This window comes from Myotis yumanensis, unplaced genomic scaffold (genome assembly GCF_028538775.1).
Source record: "Myotis yumanensis isolate MYYU_CA2020_CCGP unplaced genomic scaffold, mMyoYum1.0.hap1 SCAF_15, whole genome shotgun sequence".
NCBI classification, from domain to species: domain Eukaryota; kingdom Metazoa; phylum Chordata; class Mammalia; order Chiroptera; family Vespertilionidae; genus Myotis; species Myotis yumanensis.
Genome location: NW_027223766.1, coordinates 9,657,722 through 9,681,083, shown reverse-complemented (window position 1 = coordinate 9,681,083; position 23,362 = coordinate 9,657,722). Strand labels below are relative to the sequence as shown.

The 23,362-nt window shown below is 51.2% G+C and overlaps 1 protein-coding gene and 1 pseudogene across 1 annotated transcript; both read left to right on the top strand.

Annotated features, from left to right (window-relative positions):
• The first annotated feature begins 8,599 nt into the window (after positions 1-8,599).
• On the top strand, positions 8,600-16,870 carry TRIB1 (tribbles pseudokinase 1). The gene is made up of 3 exons (XM_070391992.1): positions 8,600-9,611; positions 11,642-11,934; positions 14,461-16,870. The coding sequence occupies exons 1-3, from the start codon at positions 9,252-9,254 to the stop codon at positions 14,924-14,926; spliced, it is 1,119 nt and encodes a 372-aa protein (XP_070248093.1). The 5' UTR covers positions 8,600-9,251; the 3' UTR covers positions 14,927-16,870.
• Positions 16,871-18,088: 1,218 nt separating this feature from the next.
• LOC138993473 (claudin domain-containing protein 1-like) lies at positions 18,089-22,645 on the top strand (annotated as a pseudogene).
• Positions 22,646-23,362: the final 717 nt, after the last annotated feature.

Sequence of the window (23,362 nt, the reverse complement as noted above, 5' to 3'; positions counted from 1 at the left end):
CCAAGTTCAAGGTGTGGGCAGGTTTCCTTTCTTTCAAGGCCTCTCTCCTTGGCCTGTAGATGGCCACCATGTGCTCACATGGTCATTCCTTGGAATGGGTGCTACCTGTGTCCCAATCTCCTCTTACAAGGACACCAGTCACATTGGATGAGGGCCCACCCACATGACCTCATTTTAACTTACTGACCTCTTTAAAGGCCATATCTGCAAACAGCCTCGGCAGAGTGACTTGACTGTTCATGGATCTGCGGATACATTCACCCGGGTCTGCCGACTGCCTTGATCGTCGTAATTCTCACTCTGTCAAGGTGCAGGAACCAGGTCAGGTGAATCTCCACACTCCACAAGTTCAACGTCAGGTTCCAGAGCCTGTCCATAAGGGGCTTTCCACAGAAATGACCTCTCCCTCCAGTGTGTTCCTCCTCTAGTATCTACTCCATTCTGCTCATGCTACAGTGCTCCGTTCGCTGCCTTCCTCCCACTCCGCTGGGAGCTCGCTGAGGACAGGGCTGCTCTCTGCTTCAGGTGTCTAACACGAAGCTTGGCACATAGTAGGAGCTCAGTAAATACCCATTGAATGTCCAATGACTCTGGCCAAGGACCAAGATCCTCCCAGAGTCCCAGTTCAGGTTCATCCCAATGCACAAAATGGAGCACTCCCCGAAGGTCTGAGAACAAGTTTTGGGGAGTTGAATCATGTTTTGCATGAGCTAGGTAAGCCCTCTCTCAAACCCACAGGGGAGGCCAGACGTAGTCTCACCCCATAGGTTAGCAGAGATACTCTATAACAGTGGTTCTCAACCTTCTGGCCCTTTAAATACAGTTCCTCATGTTGTGACCCAACCATAACATTATTTTCGTTTCTACTTCATAACTGTAATGTTGCTACTGTTGTGAATCGTAATGTAAATATCTGATATGCAGGATGGTCTTAGGCGACCCCTGTGAAAGGGTTGTTCGACCGCCAAAGGGGTCGCGACCCACAGGTTGAGAACCGCTGCTCTATAGTTTCCTACAGAGGGGGATGAAGAGAGTGAGTGGGAGAGAGGGAGCCAGAGTGGGAGCAAGCCGGGAAGGAGGCAGAGAAGGGATGAGGGAAGTGACTTGAGGTGGGCAGACCTTGAGTTCGAATCCTGACTCAGTCTTTCTAACAGTGTGACTTTAGGCAAATTAATTAGCTTCCCTGGGCCTCTGTTTCCTCAGTTGGCAAACAGAGAAGATATTGACTTGTAGGTCTGTTGCGAGGATAAGTGAGATAAAGTATGCAAAGCTCAGTGAGCGACAGAGTGGCTGTTCAGCAGAGGCGGGTCCCCTTCCCCTTCTCCGGGGAGGAGGCTGTCTGAAAACTGGCTACGTGGACAACTGCCTCAGATTCTTGTCTCCCAGGTTTGTGTAAAGTGAGTTATAAATTCTACAAACCCCAAGAGCTGCCCCTGCTGAGCCTGCAGCTGCCAGTTACTCAGACCAGTGGAGACCAGCCCTCCAGGGAGAGCTGGGAGCCAGAAGCCGGAGCCCCGGGGTGCTGAGGGATCTGCCCTCCCGCCCCCTGCAATTCCCAAGAAGGGACAGTGGAGATGCCACAAACAATTGGCGACCCGACCCACTGTGGTTTGCCCCCAGCCCACTTCACCGTTCAGGTCACTGTCTGCAGCCTTCCCCAGAAATACGGCAGAAAAGCCACAGGCCTAGAGTTTTTTGTTGTTGTTGTTTTATGAAAATCCCAGAAACCAAATAGCCCCTTGCATGGGGCCAGGCTGCCTTTGAGAGCAAAGGGAGGTATGCTTGGCGAGCTGCCACCGCAGCCTAGTTCAGCTGAGTCCAGGAAAATGGCATGTTTGGAGAGGCAAGATGAATTCATTCAACATAGCCTGCAGACGTCAGGTCAGGGGGTGGTAGGGTGGGGACTTTTTTTTAATAAGCAAAGGAAAAAGGCAGCCTGTAGGATATGTGTGTGTGTGAATATAAATGTAGATATGTAGATCGATGCTTATGTGTCAAGATGACTCACTGATGAGGCAGAGCCAGTGAGGGCTGACCCGGGGGCCTCCCCAAGTCCTGAGAGATGATCAACAAGTTTACAGGGCACCTGTGTGAGTGTTTAGAAAACGCCTTTTCTAGGTCCATCCCTGCTGTCGCAAAAGCTAGGACTTCCTTCTTTTTTTACTGCCGAGTAGTATTCCATGGCGTAGATGGACCACAGCTTTTTATCCACTCATCTACCGATGGGCGCTTGGGCTGCTTCCAGATCTTGGCTATTGCAAATTGTGCAGCAGGGAGCGCAGGGGTGCACATATTCTTTTGAATTGGTGTTTTGTGTGTGTGTGCTCTTTTTTTTTTTTATTATATTCCCAGAAGTGGAATGGCTGGGTGATAAGGCAGTTCCATTTTTAATTTTTTGCAGTAACTCTATAACGCTTTCCGCAGTAGCTACACCAATGTCACCCCAATAAATTCAATAACAAAATTTTAAATAATAAATTAATTGTAAAAGAAAGAAAGGAAGGAAGGAAATGCCTCCTTTTCTGTCCACTCAGCTCGCACTGATCCCAGCAGCAGGGAAGCAGGGCCCTCGGCCTGCATTCAACTGACCGAGCCCTCTGCCCACTGTGGCTTGGGGTGGTACCGTCCCCAGGTGTCCTACAGCCTGGCACACCCTACCTGCCACACCCCCTAATGTATCCAGAATAGTTCCAGCATGTTGCAGTCATCTATTGCTATGTAACCAGTCACCCCCAAACACAGGGGTAAACACTCCTGTGGGCCAGGAACTCCAAAGGGGCGCAGCGGGGTGCTCTGGTCAGCACCGTGAGGTCTGGGGCCTCAGCCAGGAAGGCGTGGAAGGCTGAGGCAGAGGACTCCTCCCAAGGTAGCTGCCTCGTGCTCCTGCCTGGGGTCTGGGCAGGACAGGCTCCGCTGGGTCTGTCACCCGGAGGCCAAGGAAGAACTTCATCTCCTGTGCTGGAGAGGCCACAGGCAGGCCTTCCAGGTGACAGACCCAGAAGAGCTGGGATGTGTTGGCTGGGATGTCTAGAACGTGCCCTGGAGGCAATGGCTGAACCGGCCAGGAGAGAGACTAGGCATCGGATCACAGACTCTGGTTTGTACTCTTGTCCAGGCCCCCACAGAGCTTAGGAGGAGGCCGCAAGGGTCTGAGGCGTCTTGTGTGTGCACTTAGAATAAAATAAGAGAAGTCCGGCCGGTGCGGCTCAGTGGAGGTCACCGTTCCATTCCCGGTCAGGGCACATGCTTGGGTTGCAGGCTTGATCCCCAGTAGGGGGTGTGCAAGAGGCAGCCAAACAGTGATTCTCTCTCATCATTGATGTTTCTATCTCTCTCTCTCTCCCTCTCTATTCCTCTCTGAAATCAATAAAAAATATATTAAATAAAATAAGAGAAATGTTGCAATAGAATTCCTCTTCATTGGCAGTTGGATGTAGAAGGAGCAAGGTTAGGGGTTAGTCTGAGCAGGGTTCCAATTCTAACTTTGCCATCTTCCCACTGTGTGATCTTAGGCAAGCTGATCTACTTCTCTTGATCCTTCTGGTGAATCTGTAAAAGGATGGTGATAACTACTTGGTGAGATGATCTTGAACATTAAACAAGAGAATAGCTCAGGGTCTAGCATAAGGAAGGAACTTAGTCAATTTTCATTTCTTCTCCAGTTCTTGGAACCTTGTCTTAAACACTAATATTGTCTTTCTTAGATATGTCCCAGTTTTGTTGCTGCTGCTCATTCGTTTAGAATTTAGGGGCAGGGAGCATAAGGCACGCGGTGTGGCTGTGAAGCCTCGTGTACCGTGAAGGAGAGAGGCGGAAACAGGAGCCCTGCTGGCTCCCTGGTTGAGAATTCCCCAGCATTTAGAAGCGGGAAGACTCAGAACCTACCTGGGCGTGAATAAAAAAGAATCAAGTCCGAGCTCATCAGTGGCCCAACCTTATCCAGAAAAATCAATACAGGTTTCCCCATATTACGCAACATGTGATTCCTGAAAAGTTGGAGATAAATCAATGTTTTTCCCCAGTTCAACATGTATTACACATCAGGTGTGAGCTCAGAATTATGCCGAGGCTAGAGGACACACACACACGTACACATGTACACACACACGTACACACACAATCAGCTGTGATTCTTGCTCTCAAGGTTCCCACATTTTTACCAAGCCACTTCCTAAATGAACGAAAGGAGCTTGCTAATGGCATCACGTGGTAGATGCTCCCAATAAAGCTAAGAACTCTTTTTTAAAAAAATATATCTTTATTGATTTCAGAGAGGAAGGGAGAGGGATAGAGAGTTAGAAACATCGATGATGAGAGAGAAACATCGATCAGCTGCCTCCTGCACACCCCCTCCTGGGGATGTGCCCACAACCGAGCTACATGCCCTTGACCAGAATCGAACCTGGGACCCTTCAGTCCACAGGCCAACGCTCTATCCACTGAGCCAAACCGGTTAGGGCTAAGAACTCTTTTAATCTGGGAAGAATTACTTCCTGATTAACATCCTATTTATTTATATATTTGTATTTGTCAACTTGGATTTTCACAGTGAAGGTCTTTTTCAGTTCAGCATATTTAAGCCTATCATGACTATTTGTTGACTAAATGAGCATAGTTCAAAATCAAGGCATACCCTCGATCACATTTGTGTAGAGGTAGATAACTCAAAAATACTTTTCACGTCTCTACCTATTTGCTTTCAGAAGAACCTCGAAAAGGAGGAAAAGCAGGACTTTATTATGTCCATTTCACAGGGGAGACATCTGAGATCCATAAAGAGCAATTAGCTTCTTCATATCAGTGTCCAAAATGTCTGATGGAAGTTCAGTCCAGACTTTGCCAGCAGGGAAAGCCCCAGCAATGAAATCAAGATAATTTTAGCTCACTTGTCCCCTTGGCTGACCTGCTCAGGCCCTGCTAAGGGTACCCGTCCATCCTCACAGGCGTCTGGGCTGGAAACCCTCAAAGCTCAAGCCCCTTCTTTCCCCAGCAACTTGCATCCCATCACCTTCCCTGTGGGTGACCCTCTGTCCTTGAATACATTTACTTGGTTGACACTTACTAACCCCTCCCTCCCCCCTTCATAACCAACACCGGGCTAAATGAGACATGGCCCCTCCTCTCTGTGAAAACGGTTGAGTAGAAAGTGCCATGACAAAAACAGGACTCAACCCCGCCTGGGAGGACATTTACCTCTCTAACTTCTGTGCTGGGAAAATCTGGGTGGTGTTTTGAAGGATGAATAGGAGTTCATTAGATTGGCAGGGAGAGGCGAGGGAATTCCAGTGGGAGGGAACAGCACAAGCAAAAGCACAGCAGTGTGAATTGGCACATTGTGTTTAGGGCCCTACCAGGAGCTGACATAGGTAGGGAAGTGAGAAAACAAGGAAGGTGAGGCCCGGAAGGGAAGCGGGGGCCAGGAAAGAGGGCCTATTTTTCCACACTGTGGTGGCTGGATTTCATCCGAAGGTCCCTGCAAGGTTTGAGGCCAGGGCCTGATGTGATCAAGTTCAAATTTTAGAAAACATACTCTGACAGCTGTGTGGGGCCCAGATGGAGGAGATAAAGGGCACGTTTTGTCTTGTGCACCATTGCACCTCCAGCATCTAGTAGGTGCACTGGCAGATGAGATGCTCAGTGTATGTTGAAGGGATGAAGGAGTGACCCAGTTAGGAGCTTATGCAAAAACCCAGAAGGTCCTAAGCTAAGCTCATGAGAGTGGAGAGGCATGGGGAATGTGCAAGGTTTGTATCAGTCAGGAAAACCAGGCCAGGTAGTTCAATGGGAAGAATTCAATGGGAACTCTTTACACAGCTGGTCTGAAGCAGAGGCGCCCTTCAGAATCAGCCCAAGTTGTAGCAAGGAGGCCAGACCTTCATAATCACCAGTCATTGGTGTAACCTCCTGGAAAGGGAGTGTGACCATGAACAAGGTAGCTCTTCTCAGTCAAGACAATGTCCAGAAAAGGCTCCCCAGAGGCACCCAGCCTTGGGTGGACTAAATTCTCCAGTTCTGGAGGGGGAATCTCACAGCACATGGTAACAGCTACACAAAGGGGACTTCTAGGGGCCTGGAGCCACAGAGGAGGTGTAGCCAGTCCCAAGCAGAGAGAGAAAGGAATAAGTAGCCACAATCCTCTCTTCCTCCCACCCAGCCATCTCCCTCCAGGGCCTCCTGCTGAACATGGGAAACAGTTTGCAAGCAGCAGCCCCAGGGAGCTGCGCAGGGATGGCTCTGACAGCAAACCGTCTAAGGAGGACCCCGGGACCCAGTGGCGCTGGGGCACGGGAAAAGGGTGGCTTCAGCGGGAAATGACTGTCAGGGATTCTGGCGCCTGGAGTGTGTGGCGGTGCTGCCCCTCAGGGGAGGCAGTGAAGGAGGCGCACACCGGAGGAAGACACTGATGGACCATGCTAAGTTTGCCGTCCAAGTACAGATTCAAAGCTGGCCGTTCTGTGGATCTAAAGACTCGCACAAATAAACATTTTAAAAATATATATTTTTATTGATTTCAGAGAGGAAGGGAGGGGAAGAGAGAGAGAGAAGCATCAATGATGGGAATCACCAATTGGCTGCCTCTTGCACGCCCCCCACTGGGGATCAAGCCAGAAACCCAGGCATGTGCCCTGACTAGGAATCCAACCATGACTTTCTGGTTCATAAGTCTACGCTCAACCACTGAGCCGCGCCAGTCAGGCCAAAAGAATCTTTTAAGACCAAACACCTCAGGTGGGCTCTCTCCTGGCCATAGGACTGAGTGCAACCAATTCAGCATGGCATCGGAGCCCTTTACATTTTCCCAAAGGACTTCTGCAGGCTCAGCTCCCTGCTTCCCTTGCAGCCACTCAGGCCTCTGAGCCAACATCCCTACCTGGTCTAGCCTAGCCACCCACCATTATACCTCCCCCTCAGCAACCATCTCACCATCCCCCACGTCCCCCAGGTCAAATGCTTCCTAGATGGAGTCCTTCCTCTTTTCTCCCGGCAAATCATAATCTCTCCTTTGAGTCCCCCACTGGTGCTTACCAGCTTGAAGTGCCACCACTTAACTAGGGACTTGACCACAGTAAGTAACTAATTCTTTGCAGGCCTCTTCCCCTGGAAAATGGGGCAGAAAAACACAAAACACAAAACCCCACAGTGAAGTTGTAATACCAAGTGAAGTAATCTGTGTAAAGTGCTAAGAACAGTGCCTAACACATTACGGACCTCAGTAATGTTAGCTATTAGCATCATTTTAATTTTCATCTCTTAATCCTCAGCGTCCAGCTCTTAGTTGATGCTTAATTAGTGTTTGTTGAATGAATGGAAACTTAATATGGAAAAGGATTTATCCTTGGGTCTTGGACCTGGTTTTAGAAAATTAAGTATTTAGCAGAAGAAACGCAAGGACTCCAAATTGACCTGGTTCTCTCTTTAAAGAAAATGACAGATAAGGTGTGTGTCCCCCCACCCCCCACCCCCTCGGAGCTTTGTGCAGAGTCTGGCACACGTTTCATGCTCACCCAAACCACACTGCACGAATGCACGCATACGACCTGGCAGGGTTGCCCTAGTGTAGGCAGTATCATTGTCTGTGACCAGAATGACTTCCACTCCCCTACCCGCCCACCACAGAACCGGGACTGGCGCCGGGCCCCAGGCTCTGCTGTGGAGGCTGGGGAGGGGGCAGGAACCGGGCGGCGGCCACGTGGGCCCCTTCCGTCCGCTCCCCACATCCTTTGTTTCCCACTGGCCGCGGCTCAGGAAGCTCTTTCTGCGAGTCACCGCGAAGGGGCGGCTAGGGAGCCTGGAGAAGCTATTTCCGTTCAATCCGGGCGGATGGCAGGCGCGGGAGGGGCGTGGAGGTGGAGGCAGCGCAGAAGGCCTAGTGTTTGCTTTTATTTCATCCAACAGAAGGTTCTATTTGTGGAAGCGAACAGACGCTGAGGATTAGAACTGGGAGGGGGGGCAGGAAAAGGGAAAAAAAAAAAGCCACATCCACTACCACGCACAGGTCTTCCCCGGAACTACCGCGTGGGGGTGAATGACTGGTTCTGGAATTCAACACCTTTCCTATCCTCCCTTCCTCCCGCTGCACCCGACCTCAGCGGCGCCCACGGCTCCAACCGGAGGTTCCTAGGCGCGGGGCGGTGAGGGGGGATCCCCGTGGCCAAAGGCTTAACGGCGGGGCGACAGCGAGCGGGGGTGCGGAGAACGGCGGTGCGCGTGCCCGCAGACCATTGTGCTAGGTGTGAATGGCAGCGCGCACCAATCACCGGCCACTTCGCCTCCCGCAGCCCCGCCCCTCCCGCCCACTTCCCCGGGACCCTGACGTCACGGGAACTTTCCCCCGCCTCCCTCCTCCGGCTTCGGTAGCTGAGCTCCAGGCCCGCCCGGGGGCGCGCGCCGCCTCCTGCCCAGCCCAGCCCCGGGGGTGTGTGCGCGCGCCCCAGCCGGCTCCGGACGCACCACCTGCGCTGGAGCGCGCGCTGCCCGGAGCATCCCCAGCGCTGGGGCCACCCCTAGCGCCCCCGCGGACCCAGCTCCACCTCTGCTCCCCCCCACCCCCCCCGCCTCCCCCTCCGCTCTGGTGATTGCTCGCTGGCGGCAAGGCCCGAGTCGTCGCAGCCACCTCATTGCACAACCCGGCTTCCCAACTGTTTACACAGCCCGGCCTGTGAGTGTGTGTGTATACAGCGTGAGTCACCGGGAGGCGGAGGAGGTGGAGGAAAAGGAGAAGGAGGAGTGCACTGGCCGGGATCGCTGCGGCGCACACGCTCACTCAGTCACTCTCTCCGAGCGCGTCTCGCTCGCACACACACACGCCGGGAGCTCGGAACGCGCACACTCCCGAGCGCCGCGGAAAAGTTGAGACGGCTCTCGCTCCGGACTCCTTGCGTTGGGAAGTGCATCTGATCTGCCTTCTGTCGAACCTGCGGAATCCTGTCCTCGCGGCTCGGGACCTCGGGAACGCCGGCCACCGAGACTGTCCGCAGCCTCGACAACAATAGCGGCGGCCGACCCCAGCGAGGCGCCCCGAGCCGGAGCCCGCGGGGATCTGGGGACCCGAGCCGGCCTCCGATCCCCGGACGCGTGGCCTGCGTGGTCCCCGCGTGCAACCGGAGCTCCCGGGAGCGGCTCTTGCTTTGCTCCCCGTGGGGGCCGAGCCCAGCTCCGTCTTAAACTCCCCCCTCGTGGGCTGGAATAAGTCGCAGCGCCTTCCCGCGCGGATCCCAGGACGTACAAAGCCGGGACCGTCCCGTCCCGGGATGCGGGTCGGTCCCGTGCGCTCTGCCATGAGCGGCGCCTCGCAGCCCCGCGGCCCGACCTTGCTGCTCCCGGCCGCCCGGGGCGCCCCGGCCAAGCGCCTACTGGACGCGGACGACGCCGCGGCCGTGGCGGCCAAGTGCCCGCGCCTCTCGGAGTGCTCCAGCCCCCCGGACTACCTCAGCCCTCCCGGCTCTCCCTGCAGTCCGCAGCCTCCTCCCGCCGCGCCCGGCTCCGGCGACGGCTCGGGGAGCTCGCCGGGGCCCAGCCGAATCGCCGACTACCTGCTGCTGCCCCTGACCGAGCGCGAGCATGTGTCCCGGGCGCTGTGCATCCACACGGGCCGCGAGCTGCGCTGCAAGGTAGGCTCCCGGGGGTTGGAGGGTAGGGGTTGGCGGGGGGTGGGGGACTCGGTGGCGGGCTATGGTGCTCGGGGTCTCGCCTGCCGGCGGCTGGGGGCTCGAAGTTGCCACCAACGCTTGAGTTTGGGTTCAGGCAGATAAGCGACTTGAGCCAGGTAAGGCAGCGTTTGACCAGGTTCACCCTTTTGGGATTGAGGGGTTTCCGATGGACTGATATAATGGGGCCTCGGTGGTCAAGAGGAAGAGCAGTATTCAATTTGCTTTATTTCTGTAGTATTTCCTTAGCTCCCGTGCAGCGCATGGCGTTCCATATAAGTTATGGAATTGAAATGGATTCCAGGGCCATGCCATTCCCCTTCTCTCATTCTCGCTTCCCCCGCCCCTTGTCCTGGAAGGACGCCCTGCACCGGGTGCCTCTTTGGAGCTTGGAGCAGCCGGCAGCTCCCTCGCCCGGGTTTCCAGGCACCGGGGCTCAGCTGTCCGTGGGCTCCGGTCTTGGAGATTCCAGCTTGAACCGGCGGGGGGACAAGAACCCCGCTCTCCCCAGAGAGCAGCCGCAGTGTCTCCCAGCCAGGGCGGGGGAATTTGCCCGGAGGAGGAATGTTGGAAAGCCCATTCCGGCTAGGAAAGCAACCTTCCATTCATGTCTTTATTTGCCGGCCAGGCTTTCTTCTTCTTCTTCTTTTTCTTTTCCCTGAACATAAGGGATTCCATCCAGGAGGAGATACCACTCCTAGAAACTGGATCCTCCAGCGCCCAGAGACGCAGACCAGTCCCACAGGCTACCCTTCGCGAGCCTCAAACCCCCGTCTCAGGCAGCCTGAGAACCCTCTGGGCTTCTCCTTTTCACCCGAAGGATAGGGTCACCCCAGTTAAAGTCGCTCTTTGCTTTTCCGCAGCTCACCTGACCCACCCCTTCCTGGGGTTGCTGCTGCCACCTACTGTCCGACCAGAGTGAAATTTCATGGTCAAGCCCAGTTAAAACGGGAGGAAAGGGTGTCCTTTCTTCTCGGTGGCTGGGGGGCTAAGAGCTGTTTGGGGAAGAGTCTGTGTGTGCGATGGGTGGGGTGCAGCGGAGGGGGAGGCGCGGGGGCAGCAGAGAGGTTTTCCTAGCTGGTGCGAGAGCAGCCAGGCCTCAGAGGCGGGGTGAGTCTGGCCGTTGTGCAACCCCTTCCAGTTCCTCTGAGCAGATAATAGCTGAATCCAGATGGTGACAACCCGTGTGTCACCGTTTCCAGTTGAGTCCTAGGATATGAGTAACTGAGCCAAACAAAAGGCTCTTACTGAGCCCAGCCAGCTTTTTGGTGGAGATACTACTCATTTCCTGGGTGCAGGTGGAGGTGGGAGTGGGGGTGAGGGAGGTATAAACAAACAAATGAAACAAACTGTGGAGAGGATCCCATATCCCGCCTGCGAGAATTTTCAGTCAAGGCTGCTTGTGCTGGAGCCAGACTGTAATGCAGGCAGGTTGCTTAAGGCTGCGTTGTCAGTCTTCTCTCTCCGAGTCATCTGTTCCTTCTGACTGATGACAGCTCTGCCTGCTCTCCAGTCGCTGCTTCCACAGTCCGTGCTCTCTCTGTGCTGAGCACTTGGGCCTACAGGAGGCTGTGCATTTCCAGGGCCTGCTTTTCAGCTCCTGGACGTCTCAGGGGGCACTGGGTGCAGCATCGCCTGCCAACAAAGAAGGACCACAGAGGGCCGGGATTTGGGGGCTTAGCTCTCGGAGCTAATGGGCTCATGGAAGGTGGGAACTTATATAGAAAACTTTTCTTCCAAACCTTCCATATGGTAACCTGTTGGCTATTTGCAAGCCCAGAGCCCTGGATGCTGCTGGTTTGGGGTGTTAGGAGTAGCTGGGGTTGCCTCAGGTGGGGCAGGAGAGATAAGGGGGGTAAATGAATGGGCCCTCCTGTCAACCAAAGCCCAAAGATTGATTGAGAACTGCAGCCCAGCCTGGGATTTTGGAGGTGGCCTCTGCTTTTTTTTTTTTTTTTCCCCCGCCTTCTAAGTGGGTCAACTTCTCTCTGCAGGTGTTTCCCATAAAACACTACCAGGACAAAATCAGGCCTTACATCCAGCTGCCGTCACACAGAAACATCACCGGCATCGTGGAAGTGATCCTTGGGGAAACCAAGGCCTATGTCTTCTTTGAGAAGGACTTTGGGGACATGCACTCCTACGTGCGTAGCCGGAAGAGGCTGCGGGAAGAGGAGGCTTCCCGGCTCTTCAAGCAGATCGTCTCTGCCGTTGCCCACTGTCACCAGTCGGCCATCGTGTTGGGGGACCTGAAGCTTAGGAAATTCGTCTTCTCCACGGAGGAGAGGTGAGCAGCCTCCACAGCCCCTCCCGTGGCCTTTTGGGACCAAAACGAAGGTGCAGGGTGAGCAGTTAGGTGCCACGTGTTGGCTCAAAACCACACCAAAGGCTCAGTTGTCCCGGGTTGTTTCCAGAGTGCTCTCCGGAGGAGCCCTGGCCAAGGCTGGCTTATTCTGCACCTTGTGGATGGGGTTTGGGGATACCTCGATGCTTTTGTGGGATGTCATGTGATGGCAGGAAGCCCTCACCACTTCACCCCAGGATCAGGTTTATTCTCCGTTGTTGTGAGAAAGGTCAGTTCTTCTGGGGGTAAATGTCAACCTGCCCTTCACAACCTTGGCTCCCAGAGGAAGTTCTCAAATCCTTGTTTTCACAGTGGGTTGTTGTTGTTTTTTTTGTTTGGTTGGGTTTTTTTTGTTTGTTTGTTTGTTTTTTGTACCTGGAAGGTATCACAGAGCTAGCGAGACAGTCGCATTTGCAAAATTCTGCCCTCTTCCACACCGCATTCCTGTCCCATCCCACTCAGGCTTGGCCCCTAATATTTTCTTTATATTCTCTGGTGACTTTTTGGGCATCTTATTGGGTTATGTCTTTAGAAAATAGGCACACTGAATAATAAATGGAAGTTGGCTGGAATTGGCTGCTAAATATAGATCATGGCTTACCTCATAGAAGACAAGACGGGCTTGATAAGAGAATAATGAGACCTTTAAGATTCAGAATTGAGGTTTCAGACAAGAGAATTCAGGAAGCCACAGGAGATAAAGCTTACCTGATTTTAAGAGGTGAGCCACATCCCTTGTGGAAAGATTAAAAGCAATATTGTAGAATTGTGGAGGTGGCTGTGTGTTGTTTATTTCGTTGTAGCTGTTCAGGTAAGGCTGATCCCAGCTGAACTCCAAACCCTATGAAAAAGTACCGGTGGGCACGTGGTGCAAATGTACAGATCATGTAGTATAGAAACCCACACCTGAAACCTGTAAGTTCAGGTTGACCAGTGTCACACTAATACATTTGATAAATGAAAAAAATAAAAAAGAAAGAAAGAAAAAAAGTACTGGGTTGAGCTACCAGAAAGCATGGCTTTGTATCTGACCTTGCAAGAATTATTGGAACATACCGATTAGCAAAGAAGAGCAAAGTGTTTGCAATGGAGAGGTTTCCAATTCCCGGCACATGCTCCTTTGACATGGTGATGTATTTTCTGAAACATGCCTTTCACACCTCTTTACTAGCTTTTGAAATCCGCATTGCACAGGCAAATGTCATGTGCATGGGGTTTGGCAACCCGAGGGTTAAGCAATGGCAGGCTGACGCTAGCGTGTAACCAGCACAGGTGCAGGGTTTTAGTGCAAAAGCAGCCAATCAGGGGCAGACAGTGCGGGTTGAGTCATATTTTCCGTTTACAGAACCAATGGGTATTTTACATAACGACGGGGAGGTCAGGTTGAGGACACACCGGAGTTAGCACACGCGTACTACACTCCAGGGAACAGGAAGGCAGGAAGATAAAAAAAAAAATCCAACCAGACCTTGGAGAGGAAAAGGAATTGACCCATTAGCCACTACCAAATGCTTGCGTTTAACTTCACAGCAAGCGACTTACTGCAACGGGCTGTTTCTGAGAAGCAGAGAGGGGCACAGGCTGCCACCAGATAGCAGAGGTTCCCCCGTGGGTCCAAGAGACCTGGGTGTCTGGATCTGGATAAGGGGGCCCCTGCAGCTTCGTAGAGGAGCCTTGGACTAAAGATTTTCAGATGTTAGTTGTTACCTGAACAGGTCAGCCTCCACTCAGAGCCCATATGCTCAGGTGTTGCTGTACCCTGTGGGTAGGTGTTTCAGGGCCCCTGCAAGCAGCTGCTTCTGTTTGCGCATATGGCCTCTCTGTCCAGGCTGAGCGTTCTTTGCAATTAAACACCTCCGTAAATGTCATGGACCTTCCTTGCACCTCTCCCGGCACGTGATCCGTTCCCTCTGTGTGTGTCTATCAGTGTAAGCAGGAGTGTTGACAACCTGTGGGCACCAATAGTGACTCTGGGCTCTGTGTTCCGTAATGCAAAGTGCGGGGCCGGCAGCTTTGGGCGTCAGCGGTGTGATAAGGACGAGATCAGCTTGTCGGATGCTGGGGCCCTCCGTGAAGAACAGCATCTCCTGCTCTTCCCCGCCAGCTTTTGTAGAAAATGCCAGCATTCCCCGGAGACCAGCTCCCACTCCCGCAGTGTGCACTTGGTGTGTTGTGCAAGCCCTATGAGGAGATATCTTCTTAGCTCAGGCGTAACGAATAGTATTTGGGGCTTTGCATCATACGCTCCAGCCGAGGCGCTCTCTCCATACTTCGCAAACGTCTATTGCAATTTGCACTGGTTTGTGAAATCCCGAGTCCTGGCGATTGCAGGACACTGCTTACTGGATGAAGGGGTAAATGGCATTCCTCGGGCCTTGGCAAGGAGTGCCTGTGGGCGCTGTTTGTGGGGAGGGCTCTGTTTTGCATAGCAGCTGATCCGGAAGTAATGGCTTGTTCCCTCTCCTGCAGAACCCAGCTCCGACTGGAGAGCCTGGAAGACACACACATAATCAAGGGGGAAGACGATGCTCTGTCAGACAAGCACGGCTGCCCCGCCTACGTGAGCCCCGAGATTCTGAACACCACGGGGACCTACTCCGGCAAGGCGGCGGACGTCTGGAGCCTCGGGGTGATGCTCTACACCCTCTTGGTGGGACGATACCCCTTCCATGACTCAGACCCCAGTGCCCTTTTCTCCAAAATCCGCCGTGGACAGTTCTGCATTCCTGACCACATCTCCCCCAAAGCCAGGTGCCTCATTCGCAGCCTCCTGAGGCGGGAGCCCTCTGAGAGACTCACCGCCCTGGAGATCTTACTCCATCCCTGGTTCGAGTCCGTCTTGGAACCTGGGTACGTCGACTCAGAAATGGGAACTTCAGACCAGATTGTCCCAGAGTACCAGGAGGACAGCGACGTTAGTTCCTTCTTCTGCTAATCCCAGAAACCTCAGAAACCTCAGAATTCTCACACATGGCATTTCCATTTCCAAAGATGGACAGGCCTTTCGACGCGGTGCCAGCCAGACCTGCGATGGCGTACAGACTGTAGCCCCTCGGACTGCTGTGTGGAGTGACTTTGTGGATGTGAGCAGCGTGCCCTCTGACTGGCTGCCCTGCAAAGCTGTTTCCCTTTCAACCAGTCCCTGTGTCAGATTCGGGGGTCTGCATCTTCTATCGGTGGCAAAGAGTATACATCCTACAGCATGTACTCAAGTGACATGAACATAAGGGAGAGGAAGTGGATCGCACAATGGCATTTGGGACAATAACCCATTTTAACGGGGTGACAAGTAGTTTGGGCCAATACACCTGCCATCTTTGAACTTGTCTTCGGTAGCTAGACTTTCGCTATCAGCTTCTCTGATTGGAGAGTTCTTTTTTTTTTTTTTGGTTTGGTTTAACACTCACCCTTCCTTCACACTCATTTAGCAATGACTGCTCCGCTCTGGGGCGGACTGTTTTAGGAGCATAGGAGCCTGCCTGCACCATGAACCCAGACTCTCTCCTCTGTTTCCTGCCAAGACCTCATTTGCACTAATGCCTTCGTCCTGACTTTGAATCATCTCCCACTTCACTCTAAAACAAGCATGTCAGACATGCGGCCCGCCAGCCACGAGTTTGACACGCTTGCTCTGAAAGCACTTACCAGTTAACGGTGAAGTGTCACAAGCGATTCGAACACCTGGCTACGCCAGACTCTGAGCTCAGAGACACTGCAGATTGTTTTAAATGATTTGAGCACTTGGAAACCGTTAGATTTTTTGGTTCCTCTCAAATATATGTTAGCATTTATCTTTTACTTTTCCCCCAACACCGTCTCAGGGTGGAGTGTTTTGTCTAAGAGGAGAAAGATATGGAGTCTCTCCACTCCTCTCTCCCAAGAGCAAACGTTAAACTTCAGAGAACGTGAATTGTGGATGGTTCTCAGACCAAGCCCCAGAATTACACTTTAACCAACCCCCTCCCCCTCCATGGATATGGCCTGCCCTTGGCATTGTGTGTGTCTGCAGTTTTGCATGATGGGTTGTTGATATTTCAGATGTGGTGTGGTTCATGAATACATCTGTATACTCAGCATCTGGAGGAAATAGCAAACCCCAAATCTTTAAAGTCGGAAGGGACTTTAAGAATCATCTAGTCCGACTTCTTTTTCTCTTTCTGCCACCTCCCAATGCAGAACCCCCCCCCCCCCCCCCCCCCCCCGGCTTCTTTGACAACTGGGACTCCAGTTCTCTGAATGCTTCTAGGGATGGGAACTCCCTAGAGCTTCACAGAGAAACTGCAACTTGCATTAAAAAACAAATACAGATGAAATACCAGTCAATGTCTTGGACAGGACTGAAATTAGGTGGTTAAACGGGTAAACCAAACATACTGTATTTTGAGAAATGGCACAAAAACAGGCAGTCATCTTTAAGGGCTACGCCTAGGCAAACTACTAACATGCGTTGTTCAGAATGCCGTGTATACCTCATGTACTGTGTACTTTGTACAGATATTTTACCTTTTATACATATGTTTGATATTTTTGTTGTTGTTTTGGCTCTGAGGCTTGTCTTGTTGTCTGTGTCTGTCTGAATAACCTGCGTGTCTAAAACCACGTGAAATGTGAATGATTATTGGCAATATTACCTTGACAGAATCATGGGACTCGGAGAAGAGGGAGGACAGAGGCCTCTGTGGCACTAACGCTCTCGTGGTTGCTCGACTGTTGTATCTGTGATACATTACCCGGCTGAGGACTCCGGCCGGGCTGGCTGGGGCTTCTGCCCGGAAAGCTAGAAACACTAGATCCTTCCTGTACATGTGTATATATGTGAACAGTGAGACGGCTGTTTTTGACTTGTAGAGAAATTGTAATAAATCTGGTTTCGTAAGTAGGTGCTGTGTTGTGTTTTGAGTGCAGCCTGCCTCTGCCTCGTACACTATCATGCTGGGGGATGCAGGGGTCTGGCCTCCAGGCTTACAATCTCCTGGGGGAAATGGAAGTGAACAGATGAGGATTATTAGATAGGATGATTATTAATATGACTTTTGGCAGGACCCATTCACTTTTTTCCACTGAAGTGGGCAAATTCATGTAATGGGTGAAACCCATTGGGTGGAATCAGGTTGGCAAGGGCTATAGGTTGAATTTAGAAAGAGGTGCAAACATAAATAAGCTGTAAGAATCCCTCTGGCTTTTGGTCTCTTCTTTAGGTCAAAGGCCCTTGATAATTTGATGAGGGCTATGGACACATCTCAGAAAAATGTATATATGCGTCCCACAGGATTTTGCTGTAATTTCAGATGTACATCCCTGAAGGCTTCCCAAGGCTTCCTGTTGAGAAGTGCCCTCTTCCCACCCACTAGACTTCATTTAAATGGCTAATTGAGGCATTTCCTTTTTTTCTAAAAGTGTAAACATGGGAGTAAAAAACATGTTGAATCACAAAAGTAGAGAAAGAAACGATTTTGACTTCATTAGGTTTATGGCTTTACTATTACATCAGAATCTATTCTAAATAAAGTCAATTCGCATCTAGAGTGATTTTAAAAACACTTTATATTGTAAAGTAACAAATACATAGAAAAAAAATGTACCTATACGTGTATAGTTCTGAATTTTAACACATTGAACACACTGGCATAAGGAGCAACCAGGTCCAGAAAACAAAACAGGCCTAGATGGTCTGGCTCCGTGGTTAGAGCATCAGCTTGGGGACTGAAGAGTCCCCGGTTTGATTCTGGTCAAGGGCACGTACCTCGGTTGCAGGCTCAATCCCTGGCCTGGGTCGGGGTGCATGCAGGAGGCAACCAATCCATGTGTCTCTCTCACATCAATATTTCTCTCTGTCTCTCCCCTTCCCTTCCATTCTCGTTTAAAAATCCATGGAAAAATACACTTGGGTGAGGATTAACAAAAAATAAAAAAATTTAAAAGAAAACAAAACAGCGCCAGGAGCCCCTTCTGCACCTTCTAGTGGCTGCCTGACACCCCCTCCAAGGGCGCCCACTGTGGTACAGAATTTTCCCTCCTAAGTTTTAGCTGTGAAAATTGGAATAAGGGCGAAGGCATCCACTCTAGGCTCAACTGGAGAGGCCTAGAGAAGTTACCGATGACACACTCCCCTTTTCTAGGACTCAGGCTGAGGTCACCAGGAAAGCAGACCTATGACACCGAAGTAAGTGCCACTCCGGCCTCATGACTCAGGAACTCAAGGAAAGAAGTGGAAAAGGCACAGCAGGGTAACGTGGGAAAGGCCAGAGGCCTGCGGACGCTTAGAAACAACGAAGCTGGGGTTGGTCTAGGGCAGCGACTTTCAACCCTTTTCACCTCCCGGTACGTAAACTGATTACTAAAATCCGGTGGCACACCCCAAAATATAGTTTTTGCTGATCTGACCAAAAAAATAGGTATAAATCTTGATTCATCCCATACCAGACAGCTATTGTTGTGCTGGCTGTTGTCATTATTTTATTTGACAACCTAAGGGAAAAGAGGTCAGTGCCCCTGACAAAATAGTCAGGTATTTAAAAATTAGTCATGTTTTCAAAATTAGTCATGTTTTCAAAATTAGTCATGTTTTCAAAATTCTTGCGACACACCAGTGCGCCGTGGCACACAGGTTGAAAATTGCTGGTCTGGGGCCATCCCATGAATAGGATCCTTAAACCCCAAAGTGCGTGGGGCAGGCCTCAATCTGAGAACATACATTACAGTGTGTCCCTGCCCCAAGGAACTCAGATGAGGCTCAGCCTGGCTCCTTGGGCATCCAGCCGACTAATAGGGCTAATGCTTTGGACTTCACCGAGCTTTTTCGTTTAAGGATTTCAAAACACTTTGCAAGCAATTAAAGTTACAACACCTCTTTGTACTGTTGTTACATGCACCTAATGGAGAGAAATATGGGTCAGGATTGGCTGGAATGATATGTGATGCCACAAATCCATAAATTTAATCTCTTCGAAGATTGGAACAAATCTGGCGCAATCGCAACCACTTACATTTAGAAGATTGGAAGGAAAATGTTGCGCGCTGGCTAAAACACGGATTCCTTTCTCTTGTGGCCTCCATGTACTCATCTCCAGAGTAAACTATGCAAATAATTTCTCGCCTTTTTATTCATAGTATATTTTCTGGAAGTTTTCTCTCCTCTCCACCCTCCTCCCCCCACCCTCCCAACAGTTGAGTGAAACAGGCAAGTCCAATATTACTTGCTCCGTTTTATAGATGAGAGAATGGAGGCTCAAGTGTTTTTCAGTAGCCACTCAGGAATAAACAGCTCAGAACTGGGCCGTGAACTTGGGTCTTTGGACTCCTTGCCCAATGTTGTTTCTCTCTGCACAGCACCGCACTAAATCTCCTGGGGAAATTGATGACTGGAGGGCGGAGCAGGAGGGTGGGCGAGCAGTATGAATCCAGAATGAATAGCTTTTTTGCTAAAATATTGAAAAAAAATTTTAATTATTTAAAAAAATTTTAGACAGGAAGGGAGAGAGAGAGAGAGAGAGAGAGATCGCTTTGTTGTTCTACCCACCTAACATCGCTTTGTTGTTCCACCCACCTATGCATTCTTTGGTTGATTCTTGACATGCCCTGACCAGGGATTGAACCTGCAAACGGACAATGCTCTAACCCAGTGGTTGGCAAACTCATTAATCAACAGAGCCAAATATCAACAGTACAACGATTGAAATTTCTCTTGAGAGCCAAATTTTTTAAACTTAAACTATATAGGTAGGTACATTGTTATTAACTATATAGGTAGGTACATTGTTATTAACTTAACTTAATTAAGCTGGCCTTTGCTAAAAACGTCCTCAATCTGATTGAGGTACATTCGCTGAGGTCTACCCCTTCCAACTCTCCCATCCACACTCGTCTTGTATCCTCTACAACAGTTTTTTGAGATACCAGCTGTCTCTCAGCAGATTTTTTGCATTGAGTTGATAGAGTAATTTGAGTTAACGAGCTCCTTAACGAGCTCGGTCTCAGAACGAATTAAACTCGTAAGTCAAGGCCCCACTGTATCTCCTTTCCGAAAACCAACTTCTGCGCATGGGCCACGAAGTTTCAATCGCACTGTACGTGCACGCCTGCATGTGGTATTTTGTGGAAAAGCCTCACTCAAGGGGCCAATGAGCCGCATGTGGCTTGTGAGCCATGGTTTGCCGACCACAGCTCTAACCAATTGAGCTACCCAGCCAGGGCTTGCGACAGCTTTTGTAATTGCTTGTGTGCTTAGCCTCATTTCCATCATCTACATGGCAGCCTCAATGGGCAGAGACTTCTGCTCTGAATATCAAAGTTCAGTTCAAGGAAATTCCAGTGCTTTGAACAAAAAGCATCTGGAATGACTTTGATAGGGACGAGGCAGAGGAAGAGCCTGACAATGACGCACTGTTTCGGGAGAATGGCGCAGTGGGATGTGGAGGCCGGTGCACCACTCTACCACAAAGGTGTGTGGGAATAACCAAGACAGGACAGGCTCATTGATGTGGTCACAAGATGCATGAGTTTCACACTAAGTGAGCAGCTCATGGAGAGGTTTGTTGACCCTGGAAACCCCAGTAGTGGATTGATCTGCTTCGGACCTATCTTTGGCATTGCCAGTTCCCTTTACCTTTCATTCATCTAGGTGTGATGCGTCTGGGGCTTTTTTAAAAAAATATATATACATATATATATTTTATTGACCTTTTAGAGAGGAAGGGAGAGGGATAGATAGTTAGAAACATCGATGAGAGAGAAACATCAATCAGCTGCCTCCTGCACACTCCCTACTAGGGATGTGCCCGCAACCAAGGTACATGCCCTTGACCTGAATCGAACCTGGGACCCTTCAGTCCGCAGGCCAAGGCTCTATCCATTGAGCCAAAGCGGTTAGGGCGCGTCTGGGCCTTTGATTGGACTTTGTGTTTGCACCTGCCGAAGCTTGTATCCCACCATCACCGCAGACATTCTCCACCTCCGTGCAGGTCTGTGGGCACTGGGCTCAGCTGGTGGTTACATTGCCGCGATTGAACTGCCTGAGAATGTGTCGGTGAATTTGGATGCTCCTTCTGTCTGGCTAGGTCTCTGCTCCCTTACAGTGCGGGGCTTCACCTGGGCAGCTCATACCAACAGAGTCCACCTTAACGAAGGCGTGGCGTGTGGTGGGGGGCGGGGCGGGTGGCGCAAGAGGCGAGGGGGGGAAGCCAGCTGCTTTACAATGGCCATTTTTATTGTTTTTTAGAAGTAATATTTTCCCTGGTCTCTCCCCACCCCCAGTTTTTAATTAATTTATTTTTTGTGGATATATTGTTTTATCTTGAAAATCCATTTTATTTACCCATATAGTTGTTCTTTATTTTTTAAATATATGTTTATTGATTTCAGAGAGAGGAAGGGAGAGGGAGAGAGAGAGAGATAGAAACATCAATGATGAGAATCATTGATTGGCTGCCTCCTGCACGCCCCCTATTGGGGATTGAGCCCGCAACCCAGGCACGTGCCCTTGACTGGAATGGAACCTGGGACCCTTCAGTCCACAGGCCAACGCTCTATCCACTGAGCCAAACCGGCTAGGGCCCCACATAGTTGTTTTTTAAATACAATTACAATTTACATGCATTACTCCGTCTGATTCCATGTGAGGAGGCGTGGCGTCAGTTTGTAGAGGAAATCGTGGGGGGCGGGGCTCAGGTGCACTCCACACGGATTTCTCATCCAGGTTCCATGTCAAGAAGAGGCTGTCTGGTCTCTGGGAGGTGAAGAACCGCCTCGTCCGCTCCCGGGGGTCTACAGGAGGGCTCCTGCCTTCCTCTGAGCTGGGCTGCTGCCTCCGCGGCCGGGGAGCAGGTCAGCCACGCTCCGCCTGTTGTAGATGGGAAGCCACACCTGAGGGAGGGTAAGCACAGCCGATTGCTTTCCCGAGGGTCCGCTCACCAGCACCTTCCTCACGCCGTCACGGGGGATGGGGGACTGGGGATGACATTTCACAGTCGGAGTTTCACCCCGAACACACAGCATGTCTCGGACACACTGCTGGACGGCCCGTGCCTGTGAGCCCAGGAAATAAATAATTAGAATAACAGCGATGCTGGGAACCCACAGGTGTTGAGTATTTAGTAATTGCCCAACGCGACGTTCGCACTTTACAAGCTCGGCCTCTTCACTCCTCCAGGTCTATAGGAAGATGTTCTTATGTGCCCCGTTTTACAGGTGAGCACATGAGAGCCCTGCTCAAGGTCATACAGCTAATCAATAGGATCTGGACATGGGGAGTCTCCCTTTAAGACAGTGGTTCTCAACCTTCTGGCCCTTTAAATACAGTTCCTCATGTTGTGACCCAACCATAACATTATTTTCGTTGCTACTTCATAACTGTCATGTTGCTACTGTTATGAATCATAATGTAAATATCTGATATGCAGGATGGTCTTAGGTGACCCCTGTGAAAGGGTCGTTCGACCGCCAAAGGGGTCGCGACCCACAGGTTGAGAACCGCTGCTTTAAGAGGATGCTCTTAACATGCGAGCCATCTGCTGCCCCCCTTTGGCATGCATTCACCTTTTATATTTTACCACCACAACTGAAGTCCTTTCGTGTCAGTATCCCCTGACTTCTCTTGAGGGGAAACGCTTGATGTTTGACACTTTGCAGGGCTGGCAGTAAAGAGGAAAGAGCTTGAACCTCAGGGTTAGAGAGGCCTGGTCTCAAATCCCAGCTCCGTAGCTAACTAGCCGTCCGACCCAGACAAGTCACAGGACCGCCCCGCCTCCTTGCAGTGATAAGGGGAATGGGAGGCTGTTGCTGTGAGGGTTGCGTGAAGCAGTGCGTGCCCAGGGCCCAGCCCCAGGTGCCATGGCGCCTGCTCAAAATTCAGGCCAATCCCTGAGTGGAAAGAACCCAGGCTGGACTGGGAGCCCAGTCTAGCTCCTTATTTGCTCTGTGATCTTAGGTAAATTGCAAATCTGACCCCTGAGGACCTCATCCATGAAGTGGGTACATCATGAGAAGGGTTTGCAGGGCTGCCTCATGTAGGGTTGCGGTGCTTGGCAGAGAAGCGGGGCTGCGGGCGGGACTGGTGAGAAAACACGCGAAGGGTCTGGCCTGGGGCTGCAGCCGGGATTAGCACACCGGTCCTCATTTCCAGTACACAGCTCCCCTCCCTCCTTTGTCTTCCCCGGAGGGTCTTCCCCTTCTTGCTTACAAGCTTGCTGAGGTCAGAGAGCTGACTGCTCCGGTGGGGAGGGCCAGTGGAGGGAGCCGGGCTACTCAGGAAGGTGGGCCTCCCCTCACCTGCTCTGAGGGTTGTGGTGGGAGTTGGGGGCTGCTGACCTTGATCTTAGCCAGTTCAGGTGAGCATCCAGCGGTCTGGCTTCTCAGACCTCATCCAGCTGGCTGC

Bases quoted from the DNA above. Each gene is read 5' to 3' on its own strand.
- TRIB1 (XM_070391992.1), top strand. From the start codon at position 9,252: ATGCGGGTCGGTCCCGTGCGCTCTGCCATGAGCGGCGCCTCGCAGCCC. The intron at 9,612-11,641 runs GTAGGCTCCCGG...TTCTCTCTGCAG, and splicing joins GCCGCGAGCTGCGCTGCAAG to GTGTTTCCCATAAAACACTA. The intron at 11,935-14,460 runs GTGAGCAGCCTC...CCTCTCCTGCAG, and splicing joins GTCTTCTCCACGGAGGAGAG to AACCCAGCTCCGACTGGAGA.